Source organism: Podarcis tiliguerta (assembly GCF_965153285.1).
Source record: "Podarcis tiliguerta genome assembly, chromosome: 10".
Lineage (NCBI taxonomy): Eukaryota > Metazoa > Chordata > Lepidosauria > Squamata > Lacertidae > Podarcis > Podarcis tiliguerta.
The window spans coordinates 56,652,600-56,666,012 of NC_139543.1; the positions used below are offsets into that span (position 1 = coordinate 56,652,600).

Here is a 13,413-nt window from a genome sequence, read left to right on the forward strand (position 1 = left end):
TCTTTCAATAACGTACAGTTGTTTCAGATGACAGCTTGCTTCTCCTGAAATCTTGTATAAATTCTTTCTTGCTCCTGATATTAACCATTGTGGTGTTGTTCACCATGAGAAAGGCACCACTGCCACACAGGGATTGTCAATATAAGGCACTCCACTCTCTTTCCTCAGATGCTTTCATGGGCTACAAGTCAACTTTGTCAGTCTCCCGTTCTAGGCTGAGGCTCCCAGAGGCTTTCTGATCAGGCATGGAAGCAGTTAAGGACAGGCAGATATTTCACTGTGGGCTGAATACAACATGTGACAACAGATATCCGAGTCACTGATGACAGAGCGCTTAATGTGTTGCTTCTTCCAGCATTGCAGCAAGAGATTTATGTAAAATCCACCTTCATAGAGGTCAGTGATCCAGGAGCCCACAACTCTTATCCTCAAGAGTCTTTGGACTCTACTTTTGATTGGATGTTTGATGGGTATTCTATGTTAGCAGAAAGGAGGGGGAAAGATCTGTAAATAATGGGGCCCCAAACGCCACCAAAAGCAAGAAGCAACAAAACCTGTTTTATTGTCTTATTGGCCTTTAAGGTGACACAGGATTATTTCTTTCTTTCTTTTTTTTTTTTTTTGCTATAGCCAATCAAACAGACCTATTCCTCTGGAGCATGTATTGGTCATGGCTCAATATGCTTTCACTCCCCGCACAGGCTACACACTATGCTAGCTATGCTAATATTTGTTTTAGATGACTGTTGCCATATCAACCTCTTATGGATCAATAACTGCTTAAGAAAAGGAAGCAGACATTTTAAACAGTTTAAAATAAGGAGACAAATTATCAATAAACTACCCAAAGGTTCTGTACTGGGAATGCTACCTTTTATTCATAAACGTTCTTAAGTCAGGGGTAAGCAGTGAGATAGCCAAGTTTGTTATCTGGGCTGTGAAATGCAAAAGCAAACTGAAGAGTTCCAGAAGAATCTAGCTCCAAACCGAGTGAATGATAAGAAAGTTTCACACAGCATTTAATGTACGCAAGGGCTAAGTGATGCACACTGGGGCAAAACAGAACTACTTTGTACATATGGAGGTGGGATCTGAATTGACTGCAACTAACCCAAGAAACAGAACTTGAGGTTGTGGTAGGCAGTTCACTGAAACTGTCAACTTTCTGCGCAGTGGAAGTGAAAAAGACAAGTCAATATTGGGAATGGAAAATAAAACTACCAATATTACAATGACTTTTATATAGATCTACTGTGTGACTACATTTGGAACATTAGGTGCAGTATATCTCAAAAATTGTATCACAGCACTAGAAAAAGTTCAGAAATTTCCCCATGAGGGAAGCATTTGCACACTTCTGATGCGGTGGGGTGGGGAATACAACTAAGGGGAGATATTAGAGATTTTTAATATAATTACTCTGCTCCTTTCAATTGCTACACAAGAGGGATACATGCCTATTTCTTTTTTCAAAAAGACTATAGCTGCAATTAAATTGTGTTAGGGAATTGTTAACTAAATTTGTGATCTGTGCAAATTTCTGTAATGTCTAATAAGCAGTAATGTGTAGCTTATAGTTTTCTATTGTACTTCACTGTGAATGTGAGTCAAGATAGGATAAAACGGTAGGTGATTGTTTTTAGAAGTATTTAAATATTTTTAGAAATTTAATTGTATTAGTATTGATATGTTTTGCTGCCCTCTGGCTCCTCTGGAGGAAAGTGTGGGGTAAAAATCTAAATAATAATACTGGGGAGGAGGAGCTCTGACTTTCCTAGAGTGAAACATCTTCTCTCTTTCTCTACAGCAGATGGACTCTTTGAACATCCATTTCCAGGTCTTGTAGAATTTCCTGATCAATGCCCAGCAGGAGAAGTAAATCTGTAGATCGTTTCACAGTAATTACACTGTAATGTAACTGGGCAAAAACAAAGGTTGGCTGGTCCATTGTTATGCCCAGGCAAATTTAACTCCCCTGATAAATCCTCTAAGCTGCAGGCACCTGGTTAGAGTTAGACTTTAGATGATAAATTGAGCATACCTGCACCAGATTCTACACTGGACTCCACCCTGGTATCTTTAGAAAGTTACAGTCCAAACATCATATGTACAACCAATTGCAAGAGCGTGGCATTAGATACAAAGCGAGTGTAAAAGTAACATGGGAACCAGAATAACTGGAATGCCTCTGCAAGTGGCCTAGCTACCATTACCACACAGATGGCTACAGGATTACCAAAGAGAGAGAGGGAAGGGCCTTACCTCAGTGGTACAGTATTTGCTTTGTATGTAGAACACCCCAGGTTTGACTCCTGGTATCTCCAGGTAGGACGGGGAGAGACCCTGTCTGACACCCTAAAGAGCCACTGCCACCTCAGATTATGGCCTGGAGGACCTCTGACCTCAGCAATCCAGATAGGATCCCTCAAACCGGCACCTAGCTAATCCACCCTGTGGTGGAATTTCATCATTCAGGGCACTTAGAAAGAGATGCTATCTGTCAGTGCTTGGATATTATAAAACAAATATATTAAAAATACTATGAACTGATCTCTATATACTATAGTAAGCACATTTATAACATTTATTGAATGTATATGGTCCCTGGCTTAATTGTATAATCCAAGTTTTACTGAAGGCACTAACCTGTTTCAGCAGATTAATCTTACAAACAGTCCTATTTCAAAGAAGTAGGAAATAAAGTTGCATACTTCTCCATATACCAGGGCAAGTGAGATCAATAGGAATAACTATACAAAATAAATTGCAAAGTATAAAAATAAATTACAATTTACAGACATTTGCCTGTGATTTATTTCCTCCTCAGTCTTTATCAAATAAGAGCTTTCCTCCCAATGAAGGAAACTTTCCCTGAACAATTCCAAAATGCGTTAGTCCAAATTAAAATATGCTTCACAGTGCAATCCTATGTAGTTTTATTCAGAAGTAAGTCCCATTGATTTCAATAAGACTTACTGCTATTTAAGTGTGCACAGTACCGCAGCATCAGTTGACCTTTCTGCTTTAATGAGCCCATTTATGCTGTTAATATAAAGGGGGTTAATCTTAAACAGTTTCAATATAATGAACAATGCTATAACATGCAAAAGAACACAAATAAAATCCGCAAAGGGCTTCTTTGACCACCAGCACTTACTTTTTCATGAGCTCTGCAATTCTTTGGCATTCTTCCTTATCATAAAACCAAATTCCATAAATGGACACTGTAAATGCACATCAAACACAAACAATGAACAACACATTACAATGCTTTCCAGCACCCTCTGGCTTTGTAAAGGTTTCAAAAATATTTTGTAAGCCTTAAACAGTTGCATTTTACCTTCCCCCTGTTGCTATATGATGCAAATATTTGGCTGCTCCCCATACCTTCCAGTTTCTGTTCTGGCTCTGTACCAACGCACCAGGTCCTTCCAACTTCTACTTGTGCAACACTGTCCGCAGCCCCATCCATGAGGTCTGCATTTATTTATTTTTATTAACGTTTGAAAACCCACATAATTTGGACCTCTGGCTGCTGGAAACTAGCCCCAATGCCTTGAATGAATGGGCAACTTTCACCCATCTGAATGGAATGGAATTGGGGGTACTTTCTGGAGTGCTTTTCAGAGTGATCAGGTCTTATGTGGTCTTCTACATGATTAGTTGGGGAATGTTGATAGAGAGAACAAAGTACAGTATATGCAATGTAATAAACCTTCTGTTATTGGAGTGAAAGTCAGTCTCTCCTTCTATCATCGCTTTGGTAAACTGGAAATCCTGGAATAACTGAAAATTGAAGTCTGCTAAGAGATTTGTTCTGAACATTTGGGGGTAAATAATCACTATAAATAGCAGCAATGTTTAAAAGACTGCACCCATTTTTACAGAACATTTTCTATCAATGTCCCAGATTTTTGTTTTACTTGTCTAAATAAAGCATTTAACACAATAGATTGTAGTGGGTCCAGGACGCCTGTATACATAATTCAGGAGGTGTTGTTGGTTTTACATTGTGACAATATGTCTACATTTTATACAGAAAAAGGAAATTAAATCTTGAAGCACAAGCCAACAAGCCCCACCCCAGAAGTGTTTAGCAGAAAAATCTATTGAAGGTGATAATGAGAGCTATTTTAGGTCCCAAATTAAGGAGTGATATCTGCACTTATTTTCATGCTGAATGTGAAAATAGCATTTGTCCTCAGACCATCTGAATACAGAACGTGATGTCACACCTTCTGCAATGCAATTTTAAGAGCACTCAATAGTTAAAGTTAGGTTTTTGAACATCAAGCGCCTAAGCACATTAACTTGAAGGTTACTTCACTGGAACTCAATTCCAATTAGGTGGCTGTGCTATATGTTTGCTACAAAGTAAAGTGGCATGGAGTTCAGTTGCACTGAGTTATTGCCTGCTAAACTGCAGCATCTTCCTGCCCAAACAAGGAATAATTCCACCCCACCCACCCACCCCCCGATGGTGGAAACACACCTGCAGGCCCATAGATTACCGTAATATATTTCCCTACAATTCTTGCATGGTCTCCACTATTTATAATTTGCCCTCACGAGATCAAAACCAGATACAACCACATCAATGCACTATTCAATTTCCAAAGGTGTAATTTCTATCTTAGTTTCAGCACCCAGGGGCTAGTTTATAAAGCAAAGCAACCTCAGGAGGAATTACAGGGAAATGTTATTAAATACACTCGCTCTGATTCTCAAAGGAGACTATAGCTTTGCAGTAAATCATATGCTGTACATGAGACCCTAACTGAAATCTACCACCTCATATTAAGTGTACATCCAGACAAGATCAATTGGTCATTTGCTGTCATCGTGCTCCTTTGGGAGTTCTCAATTTGAACTTTCTCCTCCTGGGAATTGCAGATTTGGGTTTCATATATTCTTTACTTGCCTATATTAAATGCTGAATTTGTGCAAATGCATTCAAATCCCAATAAACTTAAGCTTGTTTGCCAAGTCAGAGATGTTATTTTAGGGCTAGCATTATTTTTAATTACCTAAAGATTGTTTTAATTTGCACTTCATATTTACAATTTTTTATTCTATTTACATCATCATATTTTATCACCATAAATGTTTCCTGTGACATTTTTTAATTCAACAAGCAACAAAGAGAATGTTTCCTACTTCCCCCCAGCTAAGCATTCTTTATTTTCTCTTGCTGTGTATAGCCAACATGTTTTTCCAAAAAGAGACTTGCTGACAAATGGGAGTGCAGCTTGAGAAATGAGTTTTCAGTAATGAAAGGATGCAATTTCGCCTTTGAACAAGACAGTGAATAAGGTTAGGGTTCAATCTCCTATTTTGAAAGACTGTGCTGCAGCTTGTGTCATGTGACCCAAGACCCGGTAACTGAGTACTGTCACGTGCAATTGGTCCTTTCTTGTTACAAACTGCAGAACAGCTTGTGCTTACTGTCTTGCCTTCCATGGTTTATGAAGAGACTTAGCTGCACATGCTGTTCAATGGATTAGGGCAAAATACACTGTTTAATGTCAAGGCTCTCCCCTGAAGTCAATGGGATTAATGTGCAAGTGAGCAGTCTGAAGACTACAGACAAGAACAATTCATCTTAACCTGTGAAATACACCAACAGTTTTTGCTTCTCTCTTTTTTGGTGTATACCTTCACTACTTAACATTGCTTCATTTTAGGGTCATTTCTAACATAATGTTTTGAATTTGCGAAATGGCTTTTTAAAAGCATTGCCTGAGTGCTTAAGCAGAAATTGTACATGGGGCTGAAGTATTTTCTATATCAGTCTGTCAATGCGATTCTAAATTTCTGCGGCATTCCTGTTCTTCAGAAAAATTATTTGGATGATGAATCGCTCCAAAATGGTAATCTGTGCACAAATCACTTAATTGCAAACTATTCCAATGCAGCTTTTCTTGTGCTACACTTTGACTATTATATGAACAGACTCAGGGATGCCAACTTGAATAAAATACCGGGGGGGGGGGGGGGGAGCCCTGCCCTGCATAACCGATCAGATGATGTGGCACACGATACCATTTGAATGGCAATTCCCATCAAATTTGCCTCCTATGAACAGACCTACTAAGAATCCACTTCACACAACTGTTCAACAATATTCTCAATTCTTTATTAGTCCTCTTTATGCTCAGCAATAAATTCTAACTAATAACTGCAAGAATGCTAGTATAACAAAGAGGCCCAGAGCTTGAGCTGGAATTCAGGAAGTCACTGGTTCAAATCTCACCTCAGAAATGAATTTACTACGCAGTCTTTGGAAAGCCACCATATCTCAGCCTCAGCTACTCACCCTACATCCGTAAAATGGGAACAATACTGAGTCCTGAAGAAACACAACGGGATAGCACAAACAGATGAACACAATAAAAATGTGGTTGTGGGGTCCAAAATAGTGCAAGGGAACGACTTCAGTGAAAGGATCCCAATGCACTTTGAGCAAAAGCTCTCCCCAGGGAAATATTTTAATATTCCTACACAACTGGAAAGTTGGGTTTTTTTTTAAATGCACTCTGTTAAGCCTGAACTTTTTCAACAACAGTTTAAAACCATAAAAAGCATGAATTGATTTGTTTATTTTTATCATAACATAAAGTGTCAAATGCAAAATGCCTTAAGGTACACAGAACTAGAAAAATCAACATGAGAAGTCTCTTCACTTGAAAATATAAATGTGATGGATATCAAATTTGATGAACTGGTACCCCACATGACCTGCAAAGGGCAAAGGACTGGAGCAGAATGCATTCCTAACAGTGTCAGACTCAAGTCCCGAGAAAGCAATAGCAGTTTGTCCAGACCAGCAAGAAAACCCATCTTGGAAGCTGTAAAAGAGGCCAGAGAATATCAACTTATTTGCTGGACTCCTGACCTATTGTCTAAGGCAGAGAGTCTCCCTGCAATTCTCCCTTTGACTAGAGTGCAGTAGTGTTGCATAGGCCAAATATACCTGCCATCTCCTTATGGCACCAGTTTTCAATTCCTCTCTTATTTAAATAGATCAGAAAAGAATACATTTTGAACTGCTTGCTCTTCATTTTCCTTCACGGAGTGTTAAGTTCACCAGTGCAGCACACGTCACTTCTATTTCACATTAGGACTCCCATATGACACCACACTTATGCATGTTCATTGAATCTGGTGGTACCCGCACACGTGTTATATGGGCAAGAGTTGTTACATACTTAAATACTTAAATCCAAAAATGATTGCCTAAACCAGATGCCTCAAAACAAATTAAATCCATCTCTTGTGACAAGTTATGGATTGGATTAGATTTATTACCAAGAGTGCAAATCTCTCTTTAGCTCAAGAAATCTGTGGTTAACTTCTGCTTGGAAGAAAAGGGATTTATAATCCTATAATGGTGTTTAAGTTCCCTTAACAGTGCCCTGGCTGCTTTCATAAAAAAAATAAAAATGGCTCAAATGCCACAGGATTGCAGGCTCAGAAATGCAAAGTAGCACTTTAAATGAATGCAATACAGATAGGAGTGAGTGGGGTTTTCAACGGTATCTTGACCCAGTAAGGAATGCATGTTTACAATAGGGCAGTCTCCTGGCTGGGACAGACTACTAACCACATGCATAGTATCTGAATATAAAGTTAAGGCAACACCATCATTTAAAGCATGCTGCCCCTGAATGATTTACAATCCCAGACACAAAAACAAGCTTATTCACTCATTAGTCTGTGGAGCCATTTGCAATCTCAGATTAATTTCACTGGAAAGGTTGCATACTTATGGGGTAAACTGCATTCCTTTCCTTTTAAGGAGATGTTATCCGGGAGTTATTTTTTAATTGCTGAAAAATGTTAGAAGGCTAGTTTTCAGGGCTGGCACTGAAACAGGCACTTTATCACATTGCATATAGATGAAAGGATCTAGACACGCGCTGCAAAATATGCATCAAACATGCATTGCATAAGACTCGTGTGTATCACCGTTCTGTAACTCTATTGGCCTGGTTCTCATTTTTAAAAAAAATGTAATTCATTCATTTGATGAAAATTTCTCTCTGGGTGAAGTCCAGAAAGTCCAAGAACCCCTTTAGAAAGACATATTCCTCCAAATACAAGGGTACATTATCAGAGACAGTGGTGGTGATGTATGAAAACCAGAGACCTCTATGACTCAGGGAGGTGATGAACTGACAGGCAGATGGAGCCCATTATCCTCACTTCTCAGTCCAAGTTTTCCCTGTAAAACTAACAGAGGAGAAGGATTTTAAGGAAGCACAAGGCACAGACCGCAAGAAAAAGACTGGGAAGAACTGAAAAAAACAAGGAACGACTCACAAGATATCGCTCAGATTGTAAAGTGGTTTCCTTCGGGCTGCCTTTGGGAGTTTTAACAAAAATGTATAATTTTTGCAAATTTCCCAGCTACTAGGTTTGAATACTTCTAATGAAATTGTCACTGCCACGCAAAGAGTTCACTTTTGCGATCTATCCGTTTGGACTGTGAAAATTCATTTTGAAGAACAGGATGTTTCAGACCATTGTTCGGCAAGCAACTACAGCTTATCGTCCACTTCCTACGCACCACCCAGGGGAACCTGGAGTGAAGTATACTGGCAAGATGGTCCATGAAACCCAACTCAGTTGCTTCTACATCACACCTGGAGGTAAGGACCCATAGCAACATGATATACAAAACTCAATGAAAAGATAACTGTATTTTATTATATCTGAAAAAATAGAGTGAATATTTTGGTATCTGCAGGTGAAATATTCTAAAATTCTATTTCTAAATTTATAAGAAAGGTCTTTAGAACTGAGAATTCCCAGAGTACTTACAGAGACAGGCAGTTTCAGAAATAAATATGCCTACACAATTTGGCAGAGAACTGATGTCTAGCTTCTTAAAACTGTGATAACAAGACTGGTTTCCAAATGCTCACTGTGTCAGAGATTTTTGTTTTCTCATTTCTCATTTTTCAAAATTACTCAGTACATGGTCACAAATAATTTTGATTACTTTTAAATGTTTGCACAAAATCAGAATACAGAACCTCTCATAATGGGTATATAATAACAGTATGGAACAAGAATAGTGTCTCCTTTTTCAAATAAAACTGTCCAGTCTACTTGGAAAGGCCTATCTTATCTCAAAGAAATGTCCAATATGGCCACAGTTGGCCATATTTTCTCAACAAAGTATGTCCAGACTAAACTGTACTGTCTATGTTTTGAAATCGAGAAAGGGAACCTCTGGCACTGTACAGTGTACTGCATTAGTCTTTTTATGAATTCGGAACCATCCATACTAGCAGAAAACTCAAAAAGTGCCTCTCATACCACCCCTCATATTTTACCTCTGAGAGTGGAGAGCCATTGCAAAATCAGCACCCGCCGTTGACAATCTGCATAGCATTGTTATCTTAAGCACTTCATTCCACCTCTTCTCACATGGCATAGTTTTGCTCTGATACAATACTGAATATTAATGAAGATAGATACTGTAATGAATTGGTATTTTTGGTGTATCAGAATGATCTATCAATGGTTCTCCAACAAGTGCTGGGAGCCTAGGTCAAAATGTGCTGAAAGTTTAGATAAGACATCCAATGGACTTGTACTAGAGTACGAAGAAATCTATAGGCAATGAGTATAATGTGGATATTGTTTGCTTCGTATACAGGTCTACCTCAGAGCAGGAAAGTGGTTCTATACCAGCAGCTTTAAATATGTGTTCTAGGGGAAAACAGGCTCCTCAGGAGGTTCTTCAAGTGGCAAGCCACCCTATGAAATATGATATGTCATATGATGGTCTATACATAAAAATACACAGTACAGCTGGTGCATGACTTAAAACTGAAACAGGTCTTCTTTCTCTAAAAGCACACATTTCTAAATCTATGTTTCTATACCAGGGGGGAAAGTTTGCTGTCAGACCAACAAGTAGCAAAACTGTGGTTTTTAGACCTGCATAACAGAAAAGGCTGAGCACACTGTTGTAACAGTTTGATGTCACATTATTCAATTTGCCCTGCAATGTCATCTCAGTTTATTTCTGCCCATAAGACCCATAATGTAATATTTACTGAATATGTAAGCCACTAATCTAGAAGACCTTTTGGAACTTTTCAACTTAGAGTTCTGTGATAGTCTACTGTAACGATATAGAATTGTTTGCACAACACAGTTGAAGTAAAATCCCTGTTCAGGGAAATTATATACTAGTAACCCACACTATAATACTTCTCTTTACAGCATGGAAGTATTTTACTTCCGATGAGCAAAAGTTCTGTCCCTTGCCATTACTAACAGATCTCTGTTTCATTTGATACCTACAGATACACATGTATAATGAAACCAAACTGACTTCAAATACTGCCTAAGCGAAGGGTTAGGGTTTCATTTAGTTGTTTAGTCCTCCTACTTGACGTTCAAAGTTCTGTTATTGCTAGAATTATGCTTGAATATATCAAGTGCTCATTTTTATATTACACAGAATAGTTTAACCAGGGCTGAAATGTATACAAAAATACATTATTCAAAATAATATACAACAGAAAAATGTTATTTGAAGAATATAAGTACTAGCCAATTTAATGGAAGGGCATAAAGAGGTAATTTTCTTACAGTAAGCACTAATTTTGCTTCTAGGCTATAGTTAGCTGGTTCAAGCAAATAACTATTATTGAATCTACGCCTGATTACAGCTGAGGTTATGAAGTGTATTTACCCCTAGAATAGAACTACTTTTGAATTGGAGGGGTAGAGAGGGGAAAGAATCCAGTTTAAGAAAAATAGCAAACAATTATTTTAAGTATTTAAAAGCAAAGTTGTGTTTGGACCATCATATTGTGGCTTATTAAGACAAGATATGAACAAGCCTTTTGCCCATGCAAACAGCCCCTTCGCTCCTTCACAGTGCCAACCATCTCCCCAGAAAGTCTGCAATTAACCACAATTTTTTGTTCCATCTATACTGGGAAACTATGGTTGCCAGCTTTGGAATAAGTCAGCATCCTCAATCATAGATCCCAGCTTGTTCCAAAGCTGGAAATTTAGAGTTCAGACACAGCTGGCAGCCATAGTTTAGACCAGGGGTAGTCAACCTTTTTATACCTACCGCCCACTTATGCATCTTTCTTGATGGTAAAATATCCTTACCGCCCACCAGGGCTCGATGGAAGGAGGATTCAGCTTGTGCCGTAGAACCTCCTACCGCCCACCCAGAATCCTGAAACGCCCACCAGTGGGCGGTAGGAACCAGGATGACAACCCCTGGTTTAGACAGAAACGAACACTGTAGTTAATTAGATACTTCCTGGTTCATGCCACAAAGGGAGGAGCAAAGGAGCTGAGATAATATATTCTGAACTGGGCCATTATGTGAGGATGAACTAGAATTGTTGTTTAGTCGTTCAGTCGTGTCCGACTCTTCGTGACCCCATGGACCAGAGCACGCCAGGCACTCCTGTCTTCCACTGCCACCCGCAGTTTGGTCAGGTTCATGTTCGTAGCTTCGAGAACACTGTCTAACCATCTCATCCTCTGTCGTCCCCTTCTCCTTGTGCCCTCCATCTTTCCCAACATCAGGGTCTTTTCCAGTGAGTCTTCTCTTCTCATGAGATGGCCAAAGTATTGGAGCCTCAGCTTCACTAGAATAGTCAGCATATTTTAGCAAGTATCCAATGGATAGATGTGATCAGGGTCAATTATCAACCACATTTTGCACCCAGGGCACTTTGAGCTAAAATCAAGCACTTTCAAGTCCCGTTGATCTCAGGGGGGAAGTTCAATGCATGGCTAGTTTTGTCCTACTGAAATCAAATGGGACTTTAAAAAGTAGTTCAGCTCAGATGGATCACATTTTTACTTCAAAACATTTTGTTTCTTAATTTTTTATAACGAGACTTGCTATAACAACTATTCATAGTCCACTCTAACGAAATCTAGAGAAGACTGAAGATTTGAGAGGAACAGATGAAATGGTAGACAAAAACCACTGCTGATGTTGGCTGGTTAAGGGTGTCATAACATCCAGGGTTCCTAACCAGATGGCAAGCAAGAGGAACAGAAATGAATGCTTTTTACAGAACAAGGAGGGGAAGGGATTTTCTACTTCTTGTTCTTCAACAACTGTAGCAGTTATTTTGTTCTCAGCCTTGATCTTGCATGCTCCAGAAAAAGACACCAAGATTATCCATGGCAACAGCACATGTGCACACTTAGTCAGAACAACAGTAATGCCAAGCTATGCAGATAAGAGCTTAATTTGAGCCAAGTCTCACATGCCTTAGCCCAGCCTTGCATTTAATAATCAGTTCGGTAGCCGTCGGCAACCAGGAATTCCATACAAGGAAGTGAGCAGACTGGGAAAGGAGGGATGGAGCCCTGTGTCCTTTCTCTGTGTTTAGCGTGAAACGAAACAGGCAGCTGAAAGAGGGCAGCAGAAATGTGTCTCTCTCTTCCGCCTCTGTTAGCCCCCAGCACACTTGTAAAAATGTTTGAAGGCTAGTAACTTTTGAGGGCTTGTTTTACAAAGCTGGCAAACATTACAGTGGTGCCTCGCAAGACGAAATTAATTCGTTCCGCGAGTCTCTTCGTCTAGCGGTTTTTTCGTCTTGCGAAGCAACCCTATTAGCGGCTTAGCAGCTTAGCGCTATTAGTGGATTAGCGGCTATTAAAGGCTTAAGGGATTAGCGGATTAGCTGCTAAAAGGCTATTAGCGGCTTAGCGGCTTAGAAAAAGGGGGTGGGGAGCGAAAAAAAATCTCAAGAATCGCAAGACATTTTCATCTTGCGAAGTAAGATCATAGGGAAATTCGTCCTGCGAAGCGCATTGAAAAACGGAAAACCCTTTCGTCTAGCGGGTTTTCCGTCTTGCGAGGCATTCGTCTTGCGGGGCACCACTGTACTCCTCTTTCCTTCCTAATCGCTCTCAACTATTGGTGTTAATACCTTATAAATTCACTTGTGATGGAGACATTATGGCCTTTGGTTTTCAGGCAAAGCCCAGCATTGCATAGAAAGGGGAGAGGGAGGAAACACCATAAGCAGCTGCACTCTCTGGAATCTGGGATAACACTAGCATGAGGAGGAGGTGCAAAACAAGCTCTTCTGATGTGGCCCAGGGATTCTCTCATTAGTTCAGTAGCATAGGAAGGAACAGTGCTGCAATAGCCACTGGCATGATGTAAGGAGGAGACGAAGGTTAAGCAATGGTTCAGAATTCATTGCAGGCATCCCTAAACACAAAGAGAGGCACAAACTTCTCTCTTTTTCCTTTTGCTATTTCAATATGGGATGGCTGGGACAGGAAGCAGTGCAGAAAGTTAAGAGTCTTTGTGTTGTGATACTAATAGTTAGCAAGGGGTGGTGTCAAGGGCACTCTGTATTATTCTAGTTTGGGAACACTAGCTTTCTGTTTCTTTAT

At 39.5% G+C, this 13,413-nt stretch overlaps 2 protein-coding genes across 31 annotated transcripts in view; one reads left to right on the forward strand and one right to left on the reverse strand.

The window, feature by feature from the left end:
• DCP1B (decapping mRNA 1B) overlaps positions 1 to 13,413 on the reverse strand; it is a 36,478-nt gene that overhangs the window by 15,997 nt on the left and 7,068 nt on the right. For all 9 annotated transcript variants that reach the window (XM_083402145.1, XM_083402147.1, XM_083402148.1 and 6 more), the window contains one exon: positions 3,158 to 3,224. In XM_083402145.1, the coding sequence (XP_083258271.1) occupies positions 3,158 to 3,224 (67 nt within the window). The remainder of the gene's footprint in view (positions 1 to 3,157; positions 3,225 to 13,413) is intronic.
• Positions 8,254 to 13,413, forward strand: part of CACNA1C (calcium voltage-gated channel subunit alpha1 C) — a gene marked incomplete at its 5' end in the record, with an annotated part of 496,619 nt that continues 491,459 nt past the window's right edge. For 17 of the 22 annotated variants that reach the window (XM_083401668.1, XM_083401704.1, XM_083401699.1 and 14 more), the window contains one exon: positions 8,261 to 8,651. In XM_083401668.1, coding sequence (XP_083257794.1) covers positions 8,513 to 8,651 — 139 coding nt within the window. Of the gene's footprint in view, positions 8,652 to 13,413 lie in introns of all 22 variants that reach the window. The other 5 variants (XM_083401690.1, XM_083401679.1, XM_083401705.1 and 2 more) reach the window with 2 other exon arrangements.